Source organism: Rhamphochromis longiceps, linkage group LG11 (genome assembly GCF_057381845.1).
Source record: "Rhamphochromis longiceps isolate RC_006_pf linkage group LG11, R_longiceps_female_GT1.1, whole genome shotgun sequence".
Classification (NCBI taxonomy): domain Eukaryota; kingdom Metazoa; phylum Chordata; class Actinopteri; order Cichliformes; family Cichlidae; genus Rhamphochromis; species Rhamphochromis longiceps.
In genome coordinates this window covers 13,145,261-13,170,352 of record NC_140567.1, presented here as the reverse complement: position 1 = coordinate 13,170,352, position 25,092 = coordinate 13,145,261, and the positions used below count along the sequence as shown (strand labels likewise).

Genomic DNA, 25,092 nt, shown 5'->3' with positions numbered 1-25,092 from the left:
CAAGGCATCCTGTGCAGTTTGGAAGGGACTGTTTTAAGCTTATAAGCTTTTATGTATTAATTTATCTCTGCTGGTTATATTAGATAATCTCAACAGTCTGTTTAAACCAGGATGGCATTAATTAATCACGTACATGTAGTGAAAAATGACCATTTTGCTGCTCAATTGTTGCTGCACCTGTAGGGTGCCAGCAGGGGGTCCTCTGTTTTCCAAATATTCTTTATGTATCCTCGTTGCACTCTTCACTCCAGCTCACACCGCCACCCACCTCCACCTTTCAAGCTGAGCAGCCCTTATCGGTCTTTCTTTTTCTCATATTCTATTTAGCACAAACACACTCACAAGGGCTTGGAAGAGGGCAGGACCAGCCACTCCCACTGTTCTATAGTTCCATCATAAACACAGAGGGCGAGAGAGCCAGACAGCGAGAGGAAGAGAGAGAGCGAGGGAGGAGCATAGCTGCGCTGAGCCGAGCCCCTCTATGCCTCAGCACGCACAGTGGAGCAGACGCCAACAGCCACACAAACACACTCCCCTCTCAGTTACATGCACAGTCACACACATACCGCACGCACACACCACCACCTCCACCACCGCTGTTGCCGCCACCACTTCCACCACACACACAGTGACGGCTGCCAGGCGCAGTGGGAAGCAAGCCGTCAGGGAGTGAGCTTGAGAAGAAAGAGAGGGGAAGAGAAGAGAGTTGGAGGGGGCACCTTGTGGATCAGAAGGGATTTTCCTCTGTGTGAGTGCACGTCTGGATAACGCCATCTGCTTCTTCCTCAGCTAGAGGAGTTTTCACCACGGCTTTTTCTTTTTGCTCATCCTCCACGCCGGGCTTCAGCAGTATCTACCTATCTATCCCCGGAGCTTAACAAAAGAGGGAGGGAGTGAGGAAAAAAAAAAGGCAGTCACAGCTTCAGCTCTAGACCACCCTCTCTCCTCCTCCGCCTCCGCCTCCTCTTCCTCCTCCTCCTCTTTTCTCCCCAGCTCCACATCCATGTGTGAGTTCATCGCTGATTTCCCTGTCTTTTAAGGATAGAGAAGAGGACAGCGTGTGTTCTCCAGGATACAGCCGAGCTCCCAGAGGGATCAGGGTCTCGTCTGGTACACAAGAGGGGGAGGAAGAACGAGACAGGGAAACGGATACACAGGAAGAGAGAGAGAGAGCTGGAGAGAGACAAGAGAAAGACACTGGAAAGCAAATTAAGGGGCATGTTCAGGGCAGCACAGAAGAAGAGTGAGTCAAATTTTTAGAGCGGAGTGTGCAGGGAACCGGCAACCGAAACCCAGCCGTTCATCCCTCCTCCTCCTTATCATCCTCTTCTTCTTCCCTCTGCTTTCCCCCCCCCCTCTCAGTCAGGCTTTTCAATTCCCTCTATTGTTTCCCGTATTTCTGCTATCCTTTCATATCTTCCTTTCCTCACTCCACACCTCCTTCTCCCCAAACCTCTTTCTGCTGCCACTCCGGAATCTCTTTCCAGACCCACGCAAGGAATGGTTCTGTGAGATTCCCTTTGAGCTCTCAGACAAGTAGACGGACTAAAATCTCAAGCACTATCTGTTCTTCTATCCATTCCTCCTTCTGCGCGTGTATCACCTTCACCAGTGAGAGGAGAGCGTTCTCTCTTCATCCCCCACTCTTGGAAGCAGTCATTTAAAGAATTCAGGCCATCCCCTCGGAAGTGATCAGCCTCCAGGACCTTCAACTGGATTCCAGCTACATGGGAAAACGTTTGGAACAGCAGCCAATGTACCCCCACTACACCTACTACTACCCCCACTATCTCCAGACCAAGGTAAGATGGTCAGCAAGGTTTGACTTATTGCGTTTCTGTGTTGCAAATGTAGATCAGCACGTCGTCTTAAAACTGTTGCAAAATTGCACTCTTCAACTCCCCTGTTAAAGTTTCGCCTTCCATATCTTGTATCTCTTTAAATCTTTCCTAACCAGTGTGAATCAGTCCAGAGTGTCGAAGTTGTTGCCCCCCCCCCCCCCCCCCCCCCCCCACACACACACACACACCTTTGTTGGGTCACGTTCCTAAGTCTGTGCATCAGGATCCAAAGAGTGATTGTGGCATATCTCAGGCGATCATTCTTGCCTGTGTTTTACAAAACCAGCAAACACTGAATGACGGTAAAACGAGCATCAGTGTATATATGCTGGGATTGTCTTGGAACAGAGCGTGCTAAATAGCACTCTGTCCCTTGTTCCCCCATCTGCCTTTAAGCTGGGAGATATTGATGTCACTCAACTGGATTTTTTTTTTTTCCTTTTCCAGCTGCGCTGAGTGCTTGACCCTCTCCTCCCTTCTCTGACCCCACCAGCTCCAAGTTCAAGTTCAGGGCAGGAGGCCCATCCTTCCCTCAATCCTTATATTCCCCCCTACTTTGTCCCCCAACCCCCACCACCCTGAGAACTCCACCCTGTACCCCTCCCTTCTCTGGCAGTCCCTAGTCCATGCAACTCACCCATTATGATATGTTGTAGAAATGATTGATGGAACCTGATTTACTTCTCGGATTACCTAGAATGCAGAAAAACAAGCTCAGTTTATTTAATTTTTCCCTCCGCTTTGTCAGTTTGATCCCAGTATTCTCGCGCTCGCATAGAATGCATACACAGAGCATCTTGATAAATTCATTTCACACATGCACGCACTGACATGTACTGGTTCTTCTACCACCGAGAAGGCAGAAAATGGGTTACGAAGGGCCTGATCGATAGCTCCTGCATCATATCACCCGCCATTCCCTCTGTCTGCTCTGATTCGTGTGTGTGTGTGTGTGTGTGTGTGTGTGTGTGTGTGCGACTGTCTTTTTTTTTTTTTTTCTTTCTTTTGTCATGATAGTAAATATGAGGAGTTGGCAGGTTTGCTGCAATATTTAGTAAATATGTACATGTCAGTGGGCAAGAGCGATGGTGAGAGAGGCAATGAAAAAGTGTGGGAGTAGAATGCTATGAGAATAGAGAGATCATGTTACTGGTGGACAGAGTGTGGGAAGAACAGGTAAGAAAATTATTGCTCGGCTGTTAAAAATATGTTGAACTGTGAGCCAAGCAAAAACTGCACGGTGCGATTGCAGGCCAACAGCAACACGTTTATGTGGAGTTCCAGACGCTGTTGGTCGAATTACCCTCCCAATTACCGCTTTCCTGCGCTCATTCTCAGTAAGCATCTAGAGAAGTCTTGATGCAGGTTATAGAGGATTTACCTTAAAATACCCAAATGACTCTCTTACTAACAAAATAAAAAGCAAAAGTGCAAGTGTCCATTTGAGCACAAAATATTGACCACAAAGAATAGAGACTTTAAAAATTTTCTAGTGTTTCTCTTGCGTCTCAAAGATCACAAGTGCGTGTTGGTCTGCTTTCATTTTGTAAATTGAAATGGTTCCACATGGAAGACTTTTTTCACTGCTCGTTAACTTTTATATTGCATGCCTCACTGCAACAAGTTGTGGACAATTACTATACAGCTCAAAGCTGGTGGAGTCCACTAAACAATTAAACTTTTTGAGGCTCTGTATAACTGAAACTGATCAACCAAAACATGTCTTAACTAGCCAAAGTATCAACTTTGAATTATCTGGTTGATCAGTATACTAATGCAGGGATGGGTAGATTTTGTTCATGTTCACATGTTGGGCACATGAACTCTAAGAAAAGGGTCATCTCACAATGACTAAAAGGTATTGTAGTCCAAGGCTTCAATACTTCCAGTTTTAGCAGCTATTTGGCTTCACCATATGAAGTCTTAAGATTTTTTTCCTATTTAATTAAGGGATGCGTTTACAGATGACACATGCAGATTGTATTTGCAGCGTGTCGACATTACCCACTTATCTGCTGATCTCAGTGCTGCACACATTCACATCTGGGATCTGTCTGATGTTTTTAAGAGCGTGCTCAAGACGAACAAACAGAAGCTGAGAACTGTTTGTTAATGCACATCTGTGATTTGCTTGTAATAAACGTCTTCAATGATAAGCGCGCCTTTCTGTTTGCTAATTTGCACCAGAAAATTCACGTCTGCTAGTAGAGAATATGAAACATGTTGTTTTTAATTTTCCTTTTAATGGAAGAAACTTAAAGGCTATAGATGGTAATTGTCTCTTGGCACTCTTGTTTATTTTTTTTCTTAAACCGGATGGGGGGGAACAAATTATTGAATTTATCATCTTAACAAACCTTTTTTTTTTTTTTTTTTTTTGTCAGAATGAGTTTTTGACAGTGTTCATTTTGTGTTTAAATGCTGTGCATTTACGCTTGTTGTTATGATTGAAGACAATTCACGTTGAACTTAAAAGATTACTTTTTAAATTCTGTGCCGATATCTAGCATATCTGTAAATCTGGAGCCATCAAAATAAAACTGACTGTGATTTGTTGCTTTATTACACCGTACTATGCTGCATGAACACGTAGGTTAGATTAACTTCAACACTTGATGCATGCCCGTTTTACGTGTACAGATGTCACTGTGTCACACTGCTGTGGCTTGTTCTATTATTTATCTCAGTCAGTTCAAGGTCATCTCATTTCTCACAAGTATTTGCAACAGGCATCTGACTGAAACCATCACTTCATTCCTCACACTCCATCCCTCTCTTCCACCAGACCTCTCTCTGCTCTCAAGGTCATATCAAATTGGATCCTTCCTACCCCAGAGTACACTCGCACTGCAAGCACAGCTGAAAGGGTGTGTGTTCACGTATGCATTCATAGACAAATAAAACCAGTATCCGTGACTGTACATGAGCCTGCAACTTTGTCAATTCATGTATGAGCGTGAACTGAATTTATTTGCTCACTTTTGTGTGGATAAGTGTGGGCGTGTTATCCTGTGTGAGGTAAAGTGACTCTCTGTGTGTGTGTGTGTGTGTGTGTGTGTGTGTGCGCGCGCGTGTGTGTGTGTCCTCTGAACAATGAGTCGTCCCCCCCCCCCCCCCCCCGTGCCTGACCCCTTTTCAGTGCAGCTTGCTGTCATTAAAGCCCCCCATGTCCCAGAAGAACAGTCTCCTTAGAGTGTGCGTGCCCGCACGTCTAACTCTCCATAGAAGTTCAGGCTTAGTTATGAGTCTATATGGACCTTGACAAAAGCCTTGTGTTGGATCGGCTCTTCTACTCTGACTTATATCGGGCAGGGGTAGAGGATTGTTGGGTGGAAATGTAGCCGTGCAGGTATTTTTCTGGCTTCTTTCCTTTGTGTGCAGAGAGACTAAACTGGTAGTATGTGTAGTATGTATTGTGTGCTCTCTTCGTTACTTTCTCCTAATTTACAGATATCTTTTTCCGTTTCTTCCCCTCTTTTTTTTTTTTTTTTTTTTTTTTTTCCCTCCTACTTTTGCTAACTGATCTGATGGGCCTCTTATTAATCTTGATTCCAGCAAGAGGAACTTCTCCCTTTCTGAAAATCAATTGCGTGTGTGTGTGTGTGTGTGTGTGTGTGTGTACACATGAAGTTTGCCTTCGCTGCCCTGCAGTACTAGTCTTTAAACCTACACACTTCCTCACTGTCATTAACACACATGCACCACCTTCACATAGAGGCAGTTATGAAATGGCTGGCTTAAACTAACAACGGGGCAGATGACGGAGTGCGTGTAAATGCGCGGCTGTTAAACGGAAATTTACTCTTGCTCTGCTTCCATAATGGGCTATAGGTACAGTTGGTGTACATTAGCAGGGTGTGGGGAGTGATAGCATGGCCTCTTGCGTGAGCCCAGTGGCCCTTAATCATGGCTGTAAGAGGGTGTGAGGGGATCAGGGTGAGGGTTAATGCACAAGTGCAGCTGCACTGTTAGATTCTGTGTGATTTGTTAAAATTTAACCTGTGTGTGTGTGTGTGTGTGTGTGGTTGCTGCTGCTGCTGCTGGGGGGACTAAAGCTCAAATCTGCCATTCTTGAATATGAGCAATGTTTTGGATTTTTCTGATTGCGCTTGTGAGCTGGTTTCATTTGCTTTATTTTCTATGCTTGTTGTATTGCTTAATAGTTACAATTATTTAGTGAAAGGATTTTTTTTTTTTTTTTTAAGAAATGAAGACTGCAAAAATCCCTAACAAAATGTGCAAAGTATTTTAGCTTGTTATTATTGCTGTAATTTCCTGTGTGTTTTCCTGAGGTTGTGGTGGTGTCACTGCAAATTTAGCAAAAACAACAAACTGACATCTCTCCTGTTTGAGAAGAGGAAACATGGCATTCATGACACACGACTTTTAGTTTTGACAAGGCAGATTTTCTTAACTTCGTGTTACATACCTTTTAATCTGTTACAGTGTAACAATATTAAATTAGCTCTATAACCTGATGGAGAAAGGCAAGGATTTCTTAAATCAATCAAGATGAAGTGCAGGCTTTCAGCTTTAATTCAAATAGTTTACATCAACCTTTGAGGAATTACACCCATTTTTACACACAGGCCCCAATTTTAGAGGCTCAAAAGAAACTCAACAAACTAATATCATTTTAAAAGTAAGATTCTTTCTAATACTTGGATGAAAATCCTTTCCAGACAATGACTGCCTGAAGTCTAGAACCCACAGACATCACCAAATTGTCTGTTTCCTCCCTTAATATGCTGCAAGGCCTTTTAATGCATCCACCTGCAGTTGCTGCTTGTCTTTTTTCCTTCAGTTTTGGATTTAATAGTAGAAAAGCATGCCCTGTTGGGTTGAGATCAGGCGACTGACTTGGCCATTGAACAATATCCCATTTCCTTTACCTTGAGAAACTCTTGGGTTGCTTTTGCAGAATGCTTTGGGTCATTATTTGTACTGCTCGATCTGGCTCAGGAGGTAGAGAAGGTCATCTATTATTCGGGAGGTTGGTGGTTTAATGTCTGGTATCCTTAGGCAAGACTGAACAAGTTCATCCTGATGCCTTCATCAGAGTCTAATTATTGGATAGAAAACACTTAGGCATAGAAAAAAGTGCTTGCATGAATGGGTGACTGAGGCTTGTATGCAGTAGAGTAGGAAAGCGCTATATAACAACCAGTCCTTTTATATTTACAGTGTTCTATTATTTTTGCAATATTTGGCTGAACACGAGAGTGCAGCCCCGTTTGCTATCATCAGTTACCAGTATACAGTTAGTGGCCTGGTTCAACTGGCAGCTATACATGTCAATGCCCCATAACACTGTCTCCACCGTCTTTGACAGTTCATCATCCAAAGCATATCATTGTTTCTGTCCTTGTCCATATCAGTCTTCCCATCATTCGCTTCTCGTGTTGCAAGTAAATTTAGATTTTAGTTTTTTTTTTTTCTCTTTTAGTCTCCAGTCCTTAAGATCGAATGCATTAGCCAGCTATCTATGATAATTGTTAAATGGCAGGCTTCTTCTGCCCACGAAACTGATTGTCATTCATTGTTCAGTTAATTGTGAGTCTTTGGTGGTGTGCAGAAGCAAAACCACAAAATAATTGTGCATTCCAACAATTTATGGACCTAACTTTTTACCTGCACACTTCCAAATATAAGCCAGCACTCTTGCTTGTCTTCAGTTAAAATGCAGAAACTTTCGAGTCTTTCTCAGCTCCCCAATGTTTTCATTTTGCTCATCTTTTTCGTGTATAGCTGTTTGACTACGCAAATGATTTTTGTCTCCGTATGCATGAATTTGCTAGTGAACTTTGATCTTTATCCATCATGCCTCTCTAACTATAGCAGCTATTCATTTTTATTTTTTTTTTAATTTTAATCTTTGCAGCTTGTGGTGATGATTGACTGAGGATGTGAATCTTTGATGATAATCACTAAGAGGGAGATAAGAGAGGCTAACAGGAAAAAAAAGTCATATTATCAACCAGCTAATCATTAGTTTGCTGCAGATCAGTGTGCTAATATGCTCAGCGGCACACAAGGAGCTTTAATTAGGATAATGAGAAACAGCATTTAGTTGATATCAAAGTAATGACACATGCGGACATGCCTGGACATCTAAATAGAATATTTTGTCCCTTCAAAAATGAGCTTTTCACATTCAATTACTCCCCATTATGCGTTAGATAAATGTGGTCAGTAGTTGGCTTTGTTGTGATGAGTAAACCTCATAAAGGAAGGAGGGAAACGGAGCACACAAAACATGCCTGACCTCTTTTCGGCTTAGCTCGCTGTCATTAAAACACCCTGCATTGTGTAAACACAAAGAGAACATTAAAAATTTGATTAACTCATTCACCCATCATCCATTTCACATAACCTTCCCCCTTCTTTCCTCGTCTCCTCCCGAGCTTCTGTTCCTCCTCTTGTCAAATATAAAGTACTTCGTCTTAGCAGAAACAGCCGCCATAAATTATGCAGCACACATCTCACACACACAGAGACGCTGAAAAGTGTGTGTTTAGTGTGCAAAGTAAACAGAGGGTATAAGCTTTATAGCCTTGCATGCATTCTGCTCATGCCCTGTTTCTTCTCACACATCTGCCTGCCTGCATCAGTTGTAGTTTTACAACCGGCAGTATTATTATGTGCATGTTGTTTAAAGACCCAGCTATTCTGTTTAGATTTCAACTCTGATCTCCATAGCATCGCATGCCAATGAAGAGAAGAGAGAATGGCCTTATGTTGCCGCCTTCTACTCTCCCTCCTTTTTTTTTTTTTTCCCCTCTCTCTCGCTTTTCCAGCCCCTATCCCACTGTGTTCTGGGCTCTCTCTCTCCCCTTTCCTCTCTCCTACCATCTGTTCAGTTTGCTGGGCCTGGGTAGTTTTTACTGCTTAAAAGGGACTCTCCTAACCACCCATATATGTCCATTTATTATTCTCCGTGGGCTGTTCTATTCTTGTCCCAGTACAGTAGTGGTTGCTGACCATTGCCTTACTATGTTAAATAGGAATGAAAAAGCTTCAGTGGGTCAGCTCATGCACAGAGGGGTGAGAGAAGCTCACCCCTGCCAGTTTTGTAATAGAAAAATATGTGCAGGAGGGAAGGAGAAGGCAGGATAGAGGCAAAAAAGGGATGTGAAGGAGACATATCAAAAAGAGAACAGATGGCTGTAGCAAAAATAATTCAAAAGAAGAAAAAGAAGAGATAACGATCCAAAGGGAAATAAAGAGCGACGCTGTGAAGGAGACAGGAGTTGCAGGCTCAGTCAGGGAATAATGGTGCTGCTGCATTTTTAATAGTTGGCCACTTTGTAGCGACCCTTGTCTAATGGATTCTCTGCCTCTTAAAAGCTCCTGTCAGAGCCCTCTACCTCTAACGGTTACACAACGGAAATTACTGAAGGCTCCAACAGTCCCCAACACTTCCTGATAGAATAATAATATTGTCTGGCATCAAACATAATTCCAGTCCACAGATTTTTTTTTTTTTTTTTTTTTTTTTTGGGGGAAAAATATGTTCCGAGTTAAATTTACTTGCAGGAAGCAGAAACTAAAACACTGAGGGCTTAAGAAATGTCCAAGACTCTCACTGATATTACAACTCTTTGAGACGAACAGCTCTGGCCGTCACTTTGCTTCCTTTTAGAACACCGCTAAGTGCCTGACAAAGACTTTATTGGTGAGGTGAAAAGGGAGAGACACAGAGCACAACCTCTAGCTGTTAGCTATTTTAAGTGTGTGTGTGTGTGTGTGTGACTCAGTGTACAGACTATGGCCCCTGGCCATGAGCCTGATCTAGTTTGTAGAGATGGTAGATACTGTTCAGGTCTTCACAAATTACAGTGGGACAGCTCCAGATTTGCATTTTATGGCTTGTGGCCTAGAAACCTACTGTAAATACAGAATGTTAATAATCCTTAACGGTTTGTGAACAGATGGAAGGCTAAGAAATATGATGTGTAAAAAGGAAAACTTTTAAATACTTTGGTTAACATAATTTTGTTTTTCATAGAAAGAATTTCAGTTTTTGCAGTGGTCAGTCAAATGCCAAGTGTTTCAGTCAGAGCTAAAATAATACCATGTGTTGTGTTTTAAAGATTCTTGTAGAGCATTTAGTTGACTGGTCAAGAGGCATTACATCAGTGCCCCTAAAGTACATTTGGTGGAAATATGATCACCATCATTTCTGAGGTGAAAAGTTTAAGACCTTAAAAACTGCTAATGGGAAAAAAAAGTGAGTTATGAAAGAATCCTGGACACTTTGGTGTAAACCTTCAGCCAACCTGCACAAATTGGAGGAGAGCAATAACAGCATGACTTTGAACTGCAAACTAACTTGGCTTAGTCTCAGAAGTAGAAATATTAACTTTTATTTTGAAGACCAAGTAAAGTACAGTGTTGTGGCTTCATTGCTTCATCTGGAAAAGAAGAGGGAGATCTGCAACCTCAACAAAATTTATATGGGGATCTAATGCTTCAGAGGTGCTGTCGGAGGGAGGACATGGTACCTAGTACTTTAGCCACAACTAACATATTAGGGTGCTGCTACTTTGCTAATTCAAGATCATTTGTATGCCTTGGCATAAGATGAATGGGAAAAGCTTAAAACACTGCAACATATTCAGTATCCTTAAAAGTTGCATGCAGGAACATCTGACAAATAACACATTAAAAGATTTTTCTAGCTATCTGAAATTGGTTATTCTTCCTGTTTTCATGTCAAAGCAAGAAAATCATTCACATGATCATTTTTTTGTATTTCACAAAATATTATGAAACTTACAGCACAGTTGTGGTTCTCTTTGGCATTCAACCTACATCCTCCTGCCTATGATCAAATCACAGCTGTACATTCAGTACAAGAGCACTCCCTTGTGAAATTGTTTAATCAGTCTGGCTTCTGATCTAGAAGCGTCCTGTGATTCTCAGTACAACTGATTATATATCTAGGATTTTATGTAAGTTGGCAGAAGCCTTCAACTTAACAACTGTGTGTGAGATAAATGCATTTTTGGAAAACTGGCCAAAATTGTTGGACTTATAAATATAATAAATGTAATGACCAACAATGTTTGTTTGTTTTTTTTTATGATAAACTTTCAGATTTGTGCAGAACTCCAGTCTGCGTTGCTCATCTTGAGCTCTCTCTATATATCGCTGCACATGTAAAACTTTTCCTCTAATTATTTGTATTTTCGGCTAAGAAAATAGTTTTTAGTTGCCACTTCTTGTTTGCCAGTAGAACCACAAAATATACTACGAAATACACATTGAATCTATGAAGCAAAACATTCAGTTGTGATCATTGTGCTGTTTTTGTTGATAAACACAATCAGATTTCATTAAAATACTTTGTATGAAAAAGTGCATTTTTGGTCAGGACTGTAGTTAAGAATATAACTCTATAACAAACAGACATTATTTGCATGTATGGTGTGCATATAATCTTATAATCAATATCGGGGCTTGGTTTTCTTAATCATGTTTTCCATTTACTGTGTGTGCTCCCCGATGGAAATGCAGCAGGGTAGGTTTGTGCATTGGTGGATGTGTGATCTCTACACTAGGGACCAGATAGATAATTGAAAGATGGGCCTAAGGGATTTTCCCCATGTGGTGTTCTTTGGCACTTCCTTCATTACATCTCCCTTTTTTGTCTCTCCCCCCCCCCCATTGCCCCTGATCTCTTTCTATCTCATGCGGTTTCAGGATAGTGCTGGCTGTTCAGAGGAAAATTTCCCCCTGTAAAATTCCATACATAGTTATGAGTCATTGCATTTTGTTAAAGATGTAGCAGTGGTATTTCCCTTTCCTTCTCTTGAATACATGAAATCAGCAGTTGTGCTAGAGTAGTCATAGCTGTTGTACTTTGTTTAAAAAAAAAAAAAAAAGAGGAAGAATGCGAAAAATCTGCATACAATATCATGGAAGAACCTCTTGACTTCTGGGCATGAATAGCTAATAATTAAAACCGTAAGTTGTAGAACTATGACCTTGATGTCAATTTGTACTGAAAATCTTCTCCCCACCCACTTTACCTGCTTGTCTCATATCTCTCATATTTCAAAAAGCTCAAAGCTTTCCAGTGTTGCGTAGAGGTTACTGGAGTATGACTGACTGGCGATGCTGTCCAATCATGTACGATAAATCCCTCCAGAGTTGTGGTGAGTCAAAACCAACTAAATAGGTGCCAGGAGTGAGACCCCTGCAAAAACTGTGCATTAACTAGAAATCCAGCTTAAGATGTGCACAGGTTGGGGGGTGGAAAATCCTAGAGCTCAGTATATCCCACAAATTTTCTTTGCTAACACCTATGGTAAACTTTAAAACACACATTAAGGTTATACCCCACAACATAAGACCTCAGTATTTAGAGATTTCTCACAAGTCTTTTCTGGGCCAAATAACTGCAGACTGATGGGATTTTGAGTGTGTATTTCTGTTTGAAACTTTCGTTTGTGTATGCTGGAAAGTAATGTGCATATGGAATGAAAGTTTCACTTTTCACTGCATTAAAGTGTGCTTTCAATGTGCAGTCAGTCTCTTCATAATGGCTGCTTCCCACTGATACCATTTCAGTCCTGGTCACTTTTAGATTGCTTGCAAAAACATTGGTTTTTTTTGTATCCAGAAGAAAAATGGATCGTCTCCAAGTGGGAACAAAGTCTGGTGCTCAACCTCTGTACATTTTCTTTCTTTGTTTGAGAGGAATTTTTAAAGAAACCGAGTTTAACTCCATAAAACTGCCACAGTGTTTGCCCTTGCAGACAGTTTAGCTGGGTTACAGACACACTCTTGTCCCTGAGCCAGAGGTGGCTGGCCAGAACAAACATCTCCTATTCCCTGTTAATGAAATCCTGAATAAAATTCTCCCTCCTCAGCTTGCCCCAAATACCCCCCCCCCCCACCCCCCCCCACCCCCATGTACACACACACAATTGCACAAGTACAAATAGAGACACCCTCTATCTACAGTTCTGGTACACTTTCACACATAAAACCATGTACTGAACCCCTATAGCCACACTCCTAGTCAGGGATTATCCTGTGAAAACACTTCTTTAGTTGGACCCCAGTCAAATTACTTTTTGGACCTCTTGTGCTTTTATCAGAGCTGTCTGTGTGGGGGGAGGAGTGGTATACATGTGAATGCAGTCCAAATATAGGCTGATGCTGATTGCAGAGTTAGTCCAAGTGAATGCCTACTAATGACACTTGGAAGTTTGTATTTCACAGAATTTGTGTGTTAGAAATTCTGTGTTGCCTATATGCCAGTCATTTTCTAAAGATAAAAAGAGCAAATCGCCAAGTTGTGTTGCCTGCTGGAAAGCTGGGTTGAGGTTTATGAAAAATGAATTTGACATTTACAAATAGCAGGCATGGATATGAAGAACACGGCTAAAGCCCCCAATCCAGTAGGCTTTTGGAAACGTTATAATAGCAGTCAGCATATAGTCATCCTTTTGTTTACAGGGGTACCAACTTACTGCCTGGGCAATGGCCAGCTCACTCGGCTGAGCACAGATTGTTAGGCTACATTCAGCTTTTATTCATTCACACTGCAGCATCTCCTCGGAGACTACCAGCCTTTTTCAAAGTTGTGCTAGAGTCTGCTGTAAGTATGTTTTGGTGTGTGACTTGAAGAGTGTGTGAGCATGCGCATGCACAGGAGTGTGCCTTTGTGTGATGTGTTTTCCTGCTTGTGCCTGAGACACAGAGAGATGAGGCGAGTGTGCCAAAGTGAAAGATAAACAGACTAACGATGAAGGAGGAGAAGTCAAGTGTGCGCCTGTGTGCACGTGCACATGCGTAGTGGATGTGTCGAGGATGCAAACTAGCTTTGTAGCTCTCAGTGAAGTGTTGATTTAAGTGGAAGTGGAGGGAGGAGATGGGATAAAAGGCCTGACTAGATTAGGCTGGCACACACTACTGAGGCGTGTTGTACTGCCTGGCCTTTCAGCGCACTCTGAGCGCGTGCATACGCGCCTGAGAGACGCGTTCTTGTGTGACAATGTTGGAATCGGGTTTGTGCGTGCGACTGTTGGACGCACTTGCTCTGGTGCTGATATCGGTGCTGCTGTACAATAAAGCAGCAGATTAGCCAAGCCACCAGAGCCGCTAGAACAGCACTGAGAACACTAATCATTGTTCTGGCATCTAGCAATACTCTTTGCTGTACATTGTTTGTTACCACAGAGAAGTGGCATTGTGAAGATGAGGTATGGAGGTTTTACAGTGTCAGCCACAGTGTGTACCAGATTCTTTATCTCGGTGAAGATGGGAGGTAGATTACAGCTAATGCAGCTGTTTATTTCTTTAAAAGTACTTACAACCTTTCAGTTCCTGCCAGTACTGAGGCCAAAATACTACATATTCAAGCACCCCTATCCAGGCAGCCCTTAAAGAGTATCCAACCATAATAGTTCTTTGAGTAAGGCTTGCAGAACTGTCTCTCTGAGAGTGGGAGAGTGATGTCTGAGGGTTAAAAATAACTTTTAAAGTGGTTTCAAATGCTTGAGGTGAGGTTATTTTAACTTGAACAGACAACCTAGCCGCTTCAAAACGCTGCTTTTTTTTTTTTTTTTTTTTTTTTGGAAGTCTTCTGCCTTTTACTGACTTTCTTTTTAACATTTCTGTTACATTCTGCAGCTGTTCAGGCAAGATGTAAGGGTTGCTTATAGGTGTTATTTGTGCAGTGCAGTTTCAGCTATTGAGACATTAACAAATACATGCTAACAAAACACTTGAATGAGTACCTGTCTATGGTTTGTCACATTTGGCAGCAGCAATCTGAGCGTAAATTGAAGATGCTGCTAAATAAGGGTTTATACAAATGTAGTTATTGCTTCTGTTCACAGTAAGTAAACAGTGAACTGTCAGAGGCAAGAAAAAGGGGGGAAAAATTTGTGAATTCCACACAAGCATGCTGTCATTTGTGCTGAACCATTGGAGGAGACAGGGACATTTGTCTGCTACATGTGGTACAAGAGCAATCTGCATTTTTCATTGATTTAACTTCCTGCATAAATAATTAAGAGCCTGAGAGGCAGTATCTTCATGTACTGTACATTTTCATCTTTATATATGCACAATCAATTTGTCTGGCTAAGTAGAAAGTGCATGGTTGATGGGTGCTTTTACAGGGTTAGTATGAACATGCGTCTAATTCTATGGAGCCCATTTTGACATTCATTAAAATGTACTTTGTGCATTTAGGATGTTTGGCATGCAGTACATACTGCTGAACATCATTAGGAGAATTCTCTTATCAGAGCTTGACATTGTTGTTGGACTCATGCTGACTTTGAACTGACCTGTGACTTAGGACTGACTCAGTCTCCCGATGCTGAATTTCACAGAACTTTACCAAATTTCCAAATCAATGCTAATATTGAACTTTATGGTGTGTATTCATTTTAATTAATAAGTGCTGTAACATTATTGACTTATTGACATCAAGAGAAGATTCATTGTCCTGGTATAGTGCCCACCATAATGATTGGGACAAACAATTTCTGTAGTTTTGCCATTTTGTACTTTTGCTTTTGCACATTACCACAGCAACATGTAAATCAATATATGATCAGAGTGCAGACTTTTAGCGTTACTTCAGTGGGTTTCAAATTTTTTTTTTTTTTTTTCGTACAAACTGCTTAAGAATTACAGCCATTTTTCTTCAGTCCCACATTTCCAGAGGTTCAAAATTAATTGGACAATTGACTGACAAACAGTTCTACAGCAAGGTGAGGCCCGCTCCCTTGCTGTTTCATGTGAAATGAAGCAGACACAATATCTGAAGTTGAGTCAAAGATGTGAGTTTGTATTTTTATAGCTCTCACTGTTATGTTAAATATGAGACCCATAGAGATGGCAGTGAAAGTGAGAGAATCTCTAAACCCAAACAAACCTATCACAGAGAAATGGGAGGAGGCAGGTGTATCACCGTCAAAGTCGAGACGGCTTTCTGAATGGAAACGGAAAGTATGTACAAAAAGTTACAAAACACTGAATATACTCAAGAACACTAGATTTGGCCACAAAACATCTAAAACGCCTGCAAAGTACAGAAAAAGTCTGTGGAAAGATGAAACAAAGATTAACTTGAAACTGCTTACGATTCAAAGCAATGCCACATTATCTGCTAAACATCGTGGATGTAACATGGGTATGGGTATAATGCCTGCCAGTCACTAGTGTTTATTAAAGATGTGATTGCTAATAGAAATAGCAGGATAAATCTTTAAGGCTATACTCTCTCCTCAGATTTAGCCTAATGCCACAAAACTGACTGGACAGTGGGTCATTTACAGTACACTGTGAAGCAAGGCAAAGAAATGAGAGATTCTTCTATGGCCTAGTCATTCGCCTGATCTCAATTCAGTAAAGGATGTTTTAAAAACAAAACTGAATGCAAAAAGACAACAAACAAGCAGAAACTGAAAGTGGCTGCAGTAAAGTGAAGCTTGGGATCAAAAGCAGCATTTATTGGTGTCCATGGATTGCAGGCTTCAGGCAGACACCGGCTGCAAAGGAGTTTCATCCAAGTATTAAAATCTTTACATTTATTTTATTTTCATTTTGAGCCTTTGAAAGGAGAACTGTGTATAAAAATGACTTTAATTCCTAAACAGTCCAACAAAAATTTTGTGAAACCTCTTGAATTAAAGATTACAGTCTGCACTTGAGTCACACATTCATTGTTTGTACACAAACAATGAATGTGGATTGTAAATCTGAGGCAAAACTACGTCTTTATACAGGACACTGTCACGGTCTGGCTGGGGCAGACCGTATGTGTTGCAGAGGAGGACTCAAACGCAGACCAAAACGTAGTGTGGATAAACAAAACAAGCCGTTTATTGAGGCTAGCAATGAGGGTAAAAATAATCGGGCATCGGTGAAAACTAAACAATAACCTAAACTGGGTGAACTAATAACAAAACATGAAAAAGCTTAACCATAGTGAACTGACATGGGTACCTGGGGATGAGACATGGATGAGCAGACGACCTGACAAAGAATGGCTGAGAGCACACAGACTAAATGGACACAGGAGGATAATGAGGGAAGTGGCAACACATGGGGAACCAGCTGACACACATGAACATAACGACGTGACAATGGGAGAGTAAAACTGAACACGATGAACACAGACACACCAGACCTCTTCACAATAAGACAGGAAACAGTGAGATATAAACATGACAACCTGGACTGACAACATACGCCACAGACATAAAATACATGAAAGCAGGGGAGACTTAACATAGTGGAAACACGAGGGGAAAATAACTAGTAACACCTAGGCATGATAATGATAAACTTAGGAAACCTGAAGGCTACATAAACTAAACACAAAACGCTGGGTCAGCAGACCCAGGATCATGACAGACACTGCATATAGAAACAATTACTATTTTAGTTTAGGAACCGTTTTTATGGTTTTTATTCAAGTTTTTTTCCCCACAGCAACATTAATAGCACATAAATATTACTTATTTAGTCCTTGCAACAATTTTGTAAAATTATAGCCATCAGACCCCCAACTACCATTATGATTAAAATCAAAGGCCTATGCGTGCACACAGGATTAAATGAGACTGATAGCAAGTAGTTTAATGTAAAATCTCACACTCCTCAGTTACACACAGAGACACACAGAGAAAGTGTCAGCCCCTAGATTAGATGCAGTGGAGACTCTGCGTATATCAGGAGGAGCTTTCAGTGCACTGCAGATAATACTAACTGTAGCACTCTTACCAATACCAACCCTAGAATTATCCTCTCAGTGGAGGTCTCAGAGTCCTCTCTGTCTCTCTCAAGAAGAAATCAATGATGTGTGGGACACTCAGGCAGTACAGTGGGGGACCCACCTGCATGCAAGGCATACAATAATTCCAGATTAGTCTCTTCTTGGTACAGAATAAGAAGATAATACAGTTGTAAGCTGCTGATATTATTTTCAGTCTGAAAGATTTAACAAGCAGAATGTTTTTCTTTTTAAAGATAGTTTAGAGTGCTTCCTATTATTAAAAAATAATAAAAAATCACACTGATGAATTCATGCACTTAGGCAAAGTGGATTAAATACGAAGCATACAGAGGTGAAACTGCTACCAATCCTCTTGCACTGCAGTAAGTTCATCCAAAAGATTATTTTCAAAAAGTCACTGTATTCCAGTCATGGATATTTCTTTTTACACGGCACAGTGACTGACTGCATACTAAGGAACAGACCTGCTTATAAGGATGGGTGGGTTAAGTTAAGACCTTAGGAGCATACTGCAGTGATACAGTTGGTAGGTGTCCTGCTATGAATTTTAGGGTCTTCCACAACACATAAGTTGGAATAAGGTCTTTGACTTGTCCAATAGCACATTATCATTCCTGGACATTTCTTTTGGTAGAATAACCTGAGTGCTGAAGTTGTCCTTCTGCTTGGCACTCTCTTTTGGGATTTAGCTAGTGAACAGGTGTCCTGACATTTTGATTCAGTTTAAAGATAGAATGATGTTATTATGCTTAGATTTTTTTTCTTTCCTCAAACAGAATGCGCCTCATTTTAAATGAAACAAAATATTGTTCCAACAGCATTCTGGCTGAGCAGTTGCTTTCTGCGTGAAGGTCCCACCCTACCGTAATAAGTGTTCTCACCCCTCAGACTATTACACACTTTGTAGTCAGCGAGTCCTAGCGAGGACAACAAGAGCCTTGAATTTTCTTCATTTGTAATCAATCTGTCTGAGGAATTTTGGAGTTTAAACTCAAAGAAGTCTTTCTTGGAAATCTTACAGTGAATTACTTCCTCCAACATGTTGTGAAAATCAGATCTTCGTCATCCTGTTTATTGAAAACAACTGAAATCTCTTTACCGGTTCCTTTTTTCCCTCCTTTTCTTTTAAAGACACTAAAACGCTAAAGTGAAAAAGGAGAGTTGTTAGTTCGCCTGGAAGCATGTGGTAGTTTAAACGTCCACAGAGAATTCTGGGTCAAAAACAAAGTTAAAGCAAAACAGCTGAGGAAAAGTGAAGCAAATAATCGGATTAGAGTAAGGAGTGCAAAGGCAAAAATAACCCAGTCAGGGAAAGAAAGAGGGGGGGGTGTAAAATATGTAGAGCCTATAAGATAATCTTACATGAAGAGAGTTGTTTGGTTTAAAGATCTACTGTCACTCTGGTATAGGAATCTCATTGTGCATCCCTCTGTATTGCCAGTGTACTAGAGTGGTATATGAGACATGTCAGGCGAAAAGCTGAAAGACAGTCCTAGAGAGTTCAAAACATACAATCTGGACTTTACAACAGTCAACCAGAGACATAGTCTAGCTGAATTCCAGATTGAGTGACACACTCAGACAGAAGGAAAATGGGGCTGACAAAAGAGGAGTGGCAAAACAGAGACAAAGCAGTGGAGACAGACTTTTGCTTTCTTCCAAAGTATTGCCACAAGCTGTTGGGCTCAGTCTGCCAACCTAACACAACTTCCCAGCCATAGATAAGCTTCGTGTGCAAGCGCATGTGTCTGTGAGTGTGTGTACATAATTCATAAGCAAAGCCAAATCATGATCTAGAGATTATCATGTCCAGTGGCACAGAAGTAGAGCAAAGAGAGAAAACTATAGATGGACTGGTGGATGGACGGAAAAGTGTTTATAAGGGGAAAACTGCAAGGTTTATAGTACAAAATCATTTATAGGATATATATATATATATATATATATATATATATATATATATATATATATATATATGGAATAAGAGAACAGCACCACCAAGGCTGGAGACGGAGCAATACTGGAAGAGCATATGGGAGAAGGATGCAACCCATAACGGCAATGCTCAGTGGCTAGAGGATCTGAGGGCTGACCACAGCGACCTCCCTGAACAGGGTCCAGTAACCATCACAGTGGCAGATATCCAAGAAAGGGTCTCCAGTATGAAGAGTTGGACAGCACCAGGGCCCGACATGGTTCACGCCTACTGGCTGAAGAAGCTGACTGCACTCCATGAGCGTCTGGCAGCACAAATGAACCAGCTGCTAGTTAACGAGAGACACCCGGAATGGCTAACTGAAGGCCGGACGGTCCTGATCCCCAAGGACCCCAAGAAGGGACCGGTCCCCTCCAACTACCGACCAATAACCTGCCTCAGTACTACATGGAAGCTCCTGTCAGGCATCATATCGGCTAAGATGAACAGGCACATGGGTCAATACATGAGCGGGACACAGAAAGGAATTGGCAAGAATACCAGAGGCGCAAAACACCAGCTACTGGTAGACAGAACAATCAGCCGAGACTGCAAGACCAGACTGACCAACCTGTGCACTGCCTGGATTGATTACAAGAAGGCCTATGACTCAATGCCCCACAGCTGGATACTGGAATGCCTAGAATTGTACAAGATCAATGGGACCCTAAGAGCCTTCATCAGGAACTCAATGGGGATGTGGCGTACAACACTAGAGGCCAACTCCAAGCCCATAGCACAAGTCACCATCAAGTGCGGGATCTACCAAGGAGATGCTCTGTCCCCACTGCTGTTCTGCATAGGCCTGAACCCCCTCAGTGAGATCATTAACAAGACTGGCTACGGATACCGACTACAGAACGGAGCAGTTGTCAGCCACCTCCTGTACATGGATGACATCAAGCTGTATGCCAAGAGTGAACGAGACATCGATTCACTGATCCACACTACCAGGCTATACAGCAATGACATCGGAATGTCGTTCGGACTGGAGAAGTGTAGTCGGATGGTAACAAAGAGAGGGAAGGTAGTCAGAACTGAGGGGATTGAACTACCAGAAGGCAACATTGCAGACATAGAGGACAGTTACAAGTACTTGGGGATCCCACAGGCGAATGGGAACCATGAAGAGGCCGCTAGAAAAGCTGCAACCACCAAGTACCTGCAGAGGGTCAGGCAAGTCCTGAGGAGTCAGCTGAATGGTAAGAACAAGATCCGGGCCATCAACACGTACGCCCTGCCCGTGATCAGGTACCCTGCTGGGGTAATAGGCTGGCCAAAGGAGGAGATAGAAGCCACTGACATAAAGACAAGAAAGCTCCTTACCATGCATGGAGGGTTTCACCCCAAATCCAGCACCCTGAGGCTGTACGCTAAGCGGAAGGAAGGGGGCCGGGGACTGGTGAGTGTCAGCACCACAGTCCAGGATGAGACAACGAACATCCAAGAATACATTAGGAAGATGGCCCCAACTGACCGAGTGCTCAGTGAATACCTCAGGCAGCAGAAACCCAAGAAAGAGGAGGGAGACGAGGAACCATCATGGAAGGACAGAGCCCTGCACGGTATGTACCACCGGCAGATAGAGGAGGTGGCTGATATCCAGAAATCCTACCAGTGGCTGGACAAAGCTGGACTGAAAGACAGCACAGAGGCACTAATCATGGCAGCACAAGAACAAGCTCTGAGCACAAGATCCATAGAGGCTGGGGTCTATCACACCAGGCAAGACCCCAGGTGCAGGCTGTGTAAAGATGCCCCAGAGACAATCCAGCACATAACAGCAGGGTGCAAGATGCTAGCAGGCAAGGCATACATGGAACGCCATAACCAAGTGGCCGGCATAGTGTACAGGAACATCTGTGCCGAGTATAAGCTGGAAGTCCCGAGGTCAAAATGGGAGATTCCCCCAAGGGTGGTGGAGAATGACCGAGCTAAGATCCTGTGGGACTTCCAGATACAGACGGACAAAATGGTGGTGGCTAACCAACCGGACATAGTGGTGGTAGACAAACAGAAGAAGATGGCCGTAGTGATCAATGTAGCGGTTCCGAATGACAGCAATATCAGGAAGAAGGAACACGAGAAGCTGGAGTAATACCAAGGGCTCAGAGAAGAGCTCGAGAGGATGTTGGAGGGTGAAGGTAACGGTGGTCCCCGTGGTAATCGGAGCACTAGGTGCGGTCACTCCCAAGCTAGGCGAGTGGCTCCAGCAGATCCCAGGAACAACATCGGAGATCTCTGTCCAGAACAGCGCAGTCCTGGGAACAGCTAAGATACTGCGCAGGACCCTCAAGCTCCCAGGCCTCTGGTAGAGGACCCGAGCTTGAAGGATAAACCGCCCGCAGGGGCGTGCTGGGTGTTTTTTTTATTTTTATATATATATATATATATATATATATATATATATATATACTTTTAAAAAAAATTTTTTTTATTTAGTAACCCCATACTTAATGCAACAGCGTGTGTTCACATACGCATTCCCAGGCACCTTCTGTTTCTCTATCTCCTTTCAGTGGCTCCCTCGCTCTTTTACTTTCAAGGAAGGGTAATCCCTCTTGTAGTTAATGTGCTGTGACATTTCATGGTACAATAGGATTTGGAAGACACTATGTATTCTCATGGTGCCGGGGTCTGGCTGATAACCTTGCTGTCTGGGTGATTTTGGACTCCAGCAACTCTTGGGCTAGCTTTTATCTCACTTTGGAAATCTAATTCTCAAGGTAGAAATGCAATTCACGGTAACACAGACTGTGAGGTGACGCACCGGGGGTTATTGTAAAACCACAGTAACTGCATGCTGTCATGCATCATCTCAATTTCACAAATTCACTGCTAGTAACATCTGATTCATAGATTTAATGTGGCATCAGCTGCTGTGACAGATTAACGTTTTGCTGAGCGGCAGTGCAAGTGACAGCCAGTGAAATCTTTATACTTATGGAGTGGTGCATGCTGGATACGTACCATGTGCTGTTGGAGCCACTTGCCTTTGAGAAAAGCCTTTAATATTAGACAGTGTAAAAATATTGTATTCTAGGTTGTTTCCTGGAACGTTAGGGATGAGATGAAATGGTTGAGAATTTCCATGTTTTGCTGAGGGACATGAAGGGAGCAGAACATGTAATCATAACCAAGGAAGGAGGGCCTGTTCTCTGCTGCCACTTTTATTGTATTTGAAAACATGGTGCCAGCTATCACTGTCACCTGAAGAGGCATGTGAGATACAGCTCAACTTAGAGGAAAATCAAGTGAGTAGTCCATGGTGAGCTTTGACTTTTACTTGAAGCAAGTTGTGTAACGTGACATCATGTCATAGACCACATCTGTAAAGTCAACCACATTTAAATCTTTGCTCTGTGAGAGTTTTGGGCTTCTTTATATGGACAGTAAAGAAAAGTGCCAACTGCAAACAGTAAAAGAAGAACAATTAGAGAGCAGGACAGGACAAAAGTCTCCAGCTTCCTGTGCTTTTTTGCTGAATTGAGACAGAATGTCTAAATTTTAGGAAGTATCTTGGCGTATGCAATTTGACATGATACAGGCAGCAGGGTTTCGACTTTGGATGAGCTCACGGCCAAAGTTCTTATCATGCCTGCAGAGCTGATGTGAGACGGTTGGATATAAGGATTTTCCCCATCGCCCTTCAGACCAACTGCCTAGACAAAGGCAGTGTTGGAAGGGATGATGTTAAATGTTTTACATGACATTTCATTGTTTTCTTCTTTGTTTGGAGGAAGTTTAAGTGCCATAAATAACAGCATTAGCAACTTAATTCCCCTCAGTTATACCTTCTCAGAATTAAAACAAAACAGCTTTAAACAACCTTTGATTTGGATATGACATAATAATAATAATAAATGTTTATATTATCACTTAGTTATTTAAACTGTAGTGAAGCCTCCGGTCTGAAAAGGCTAATTCGATTCACAGGTTGTCATTTTGATCTACACTAAGACGAGCCTTAAATCATCAAATGAATGACTTTAATCCAAATCATGCAAAAAGGCTCCAACATAGTACAGAACATCTTCTGCTTAAGCTAAATGCAGATTACAGCTGAAGTGAACTGAGTGTTTATCTAGCTAACAGCCATACCAAGGGACTAACGTCTTGTCGCTTTGATTTGCCGTAAGATTTCTTTTGAGAGCGTGACAGCGAGCGTGAGACAGTGAGAAGTGTCACGCCCAGATTTATGAGACGGGCTTGGCAGCCCTGATATTGCTGTTTTGGCTGACTGTGTTATACCTGGAGGGAACTCGCTGCTGCCGCCGCTACACTGTAGCCAATTTAGCTGGAGCACAGCTGCTAAGAGGCTCCCCGAGGTGGGGGTGTGTGTGTGTGTGTGTGTGTGTGTGTGTTTCAGGATTAGCCACGGCACCAATTAAAGCCTCACACTGGTTTTTAAAGGATAAATTATTAACAGCAGAAGTGACCCCTCTGTTCTTTCCTCCTTTGCTGTTCGCATGTCTTTTTTCTTCCTCCTTTCCTCTCCAGTATTCACACACTTTTATCAGACTTGCTTCCCTTTCGTTTTCTTGTATTTGCCTTTCCTTGCTCTTGTTCTTATTCGCTACATTTCAGTCCTTAAAACTTAGTCTTTGTGCAACCTCTAAAAGATTGGGGCAGGCTTTTTTTTTTTTGTCCTGAAATCAAGTGTCCTTAAAGCTGCAATTTTACATCATATGTGTATTCCCCGTACTGAGTTTTTAGGCAGATTGATGCCTTCAGGATACAGTTGGGTAAGATTGTTGCTCTATGCAGCTCTGTTTCATTCTCCTTTTTCTCCCTGTGCTCAATAGCAAAAGCATGTTAGCCGGTAATGGATACTTTTAACCTTTTCCAGGTAATTTGATCAGGCCTTTAAATCAATCCAAACACTGTGTCGGGGTTATGATTTAATGCGACTACACGACTGCTACTTCTGTTGAGCTTCTGTGTTTTTAAATAAATGGACGAACCATGTCTTTCTGTTGTGAATGCTTTAATCCTGGATTCTGAATTGCAGACGTGAGATGCTGTGCACCATCTCTCACAATAACAAAAGACATGAGACTTGAAATGCTTCACAAGCATAAATGTATTAAACACCACTTCATGTTGCCATTCAGTATTCCAGCTAATGGAATGTCCTGTGGAAAATTCTGCGACATCCCCTCGTCATAGTTGCTCATCATTATCCAGATGTGTTTTGATTTGGCAGTTGACTCTAAAATGTGATTTTCATTTCAACAGTAAAGTGCATTTTTGAATTAGAGTCCCTGGTGTAAAATTATTAAGCTTAACTCACTCCATGGACATCAGATTTTTACTCTGCCTCTGCCTGGCCAGCTGTGTTATGCATTTCCTTTTAAGTCATGGTTTGGGTTCCTGTCCAATCATCCACCTGCAAAATAAAAATATTAATTCTCTGACTCAGTTATGACTTTGTTCTGGTATCAGAATCTTCCCTCTAGATATCGTCAGGTCATCATCTGATCTCACAGAGGGCAGATTTCACTAAA

General features: G+C 42.0%; 1 protein-coding gene across 4 annotated transcripts in view; it reads left to right on the top strand.

Annotated features, from left to right (window-relative positions):
- Positions 1-509: 509 nt before the first annotated feature.
- Positions 510-25,092, top strand: part of LOC146658656 (RNA-binding motif, single-stranded-interacting protein 3-like) — a 132,991-nt gene continuing 108,408 nt past the window's right edge. For 3 of the 4 annotated variants that reach the window (XM_085422363.1, XM_085422361.1, XM_085422362.1), the window contains exon 1: positions 510-1,802. In XM_085422363.1, coding sequence (XP_085278489.1) covers positions 1,728-1,802 — 75 coding nt within the window. In that variant the 5' untranslated portion in view covers positions 510-1,727. Of the gene's footprint in view, positions 1,803-5,124; positions 5,191-25,092 lie in introns of those variants that run through there. The other variant, XM_085422366.1, reaches the window with a different exon arrangement.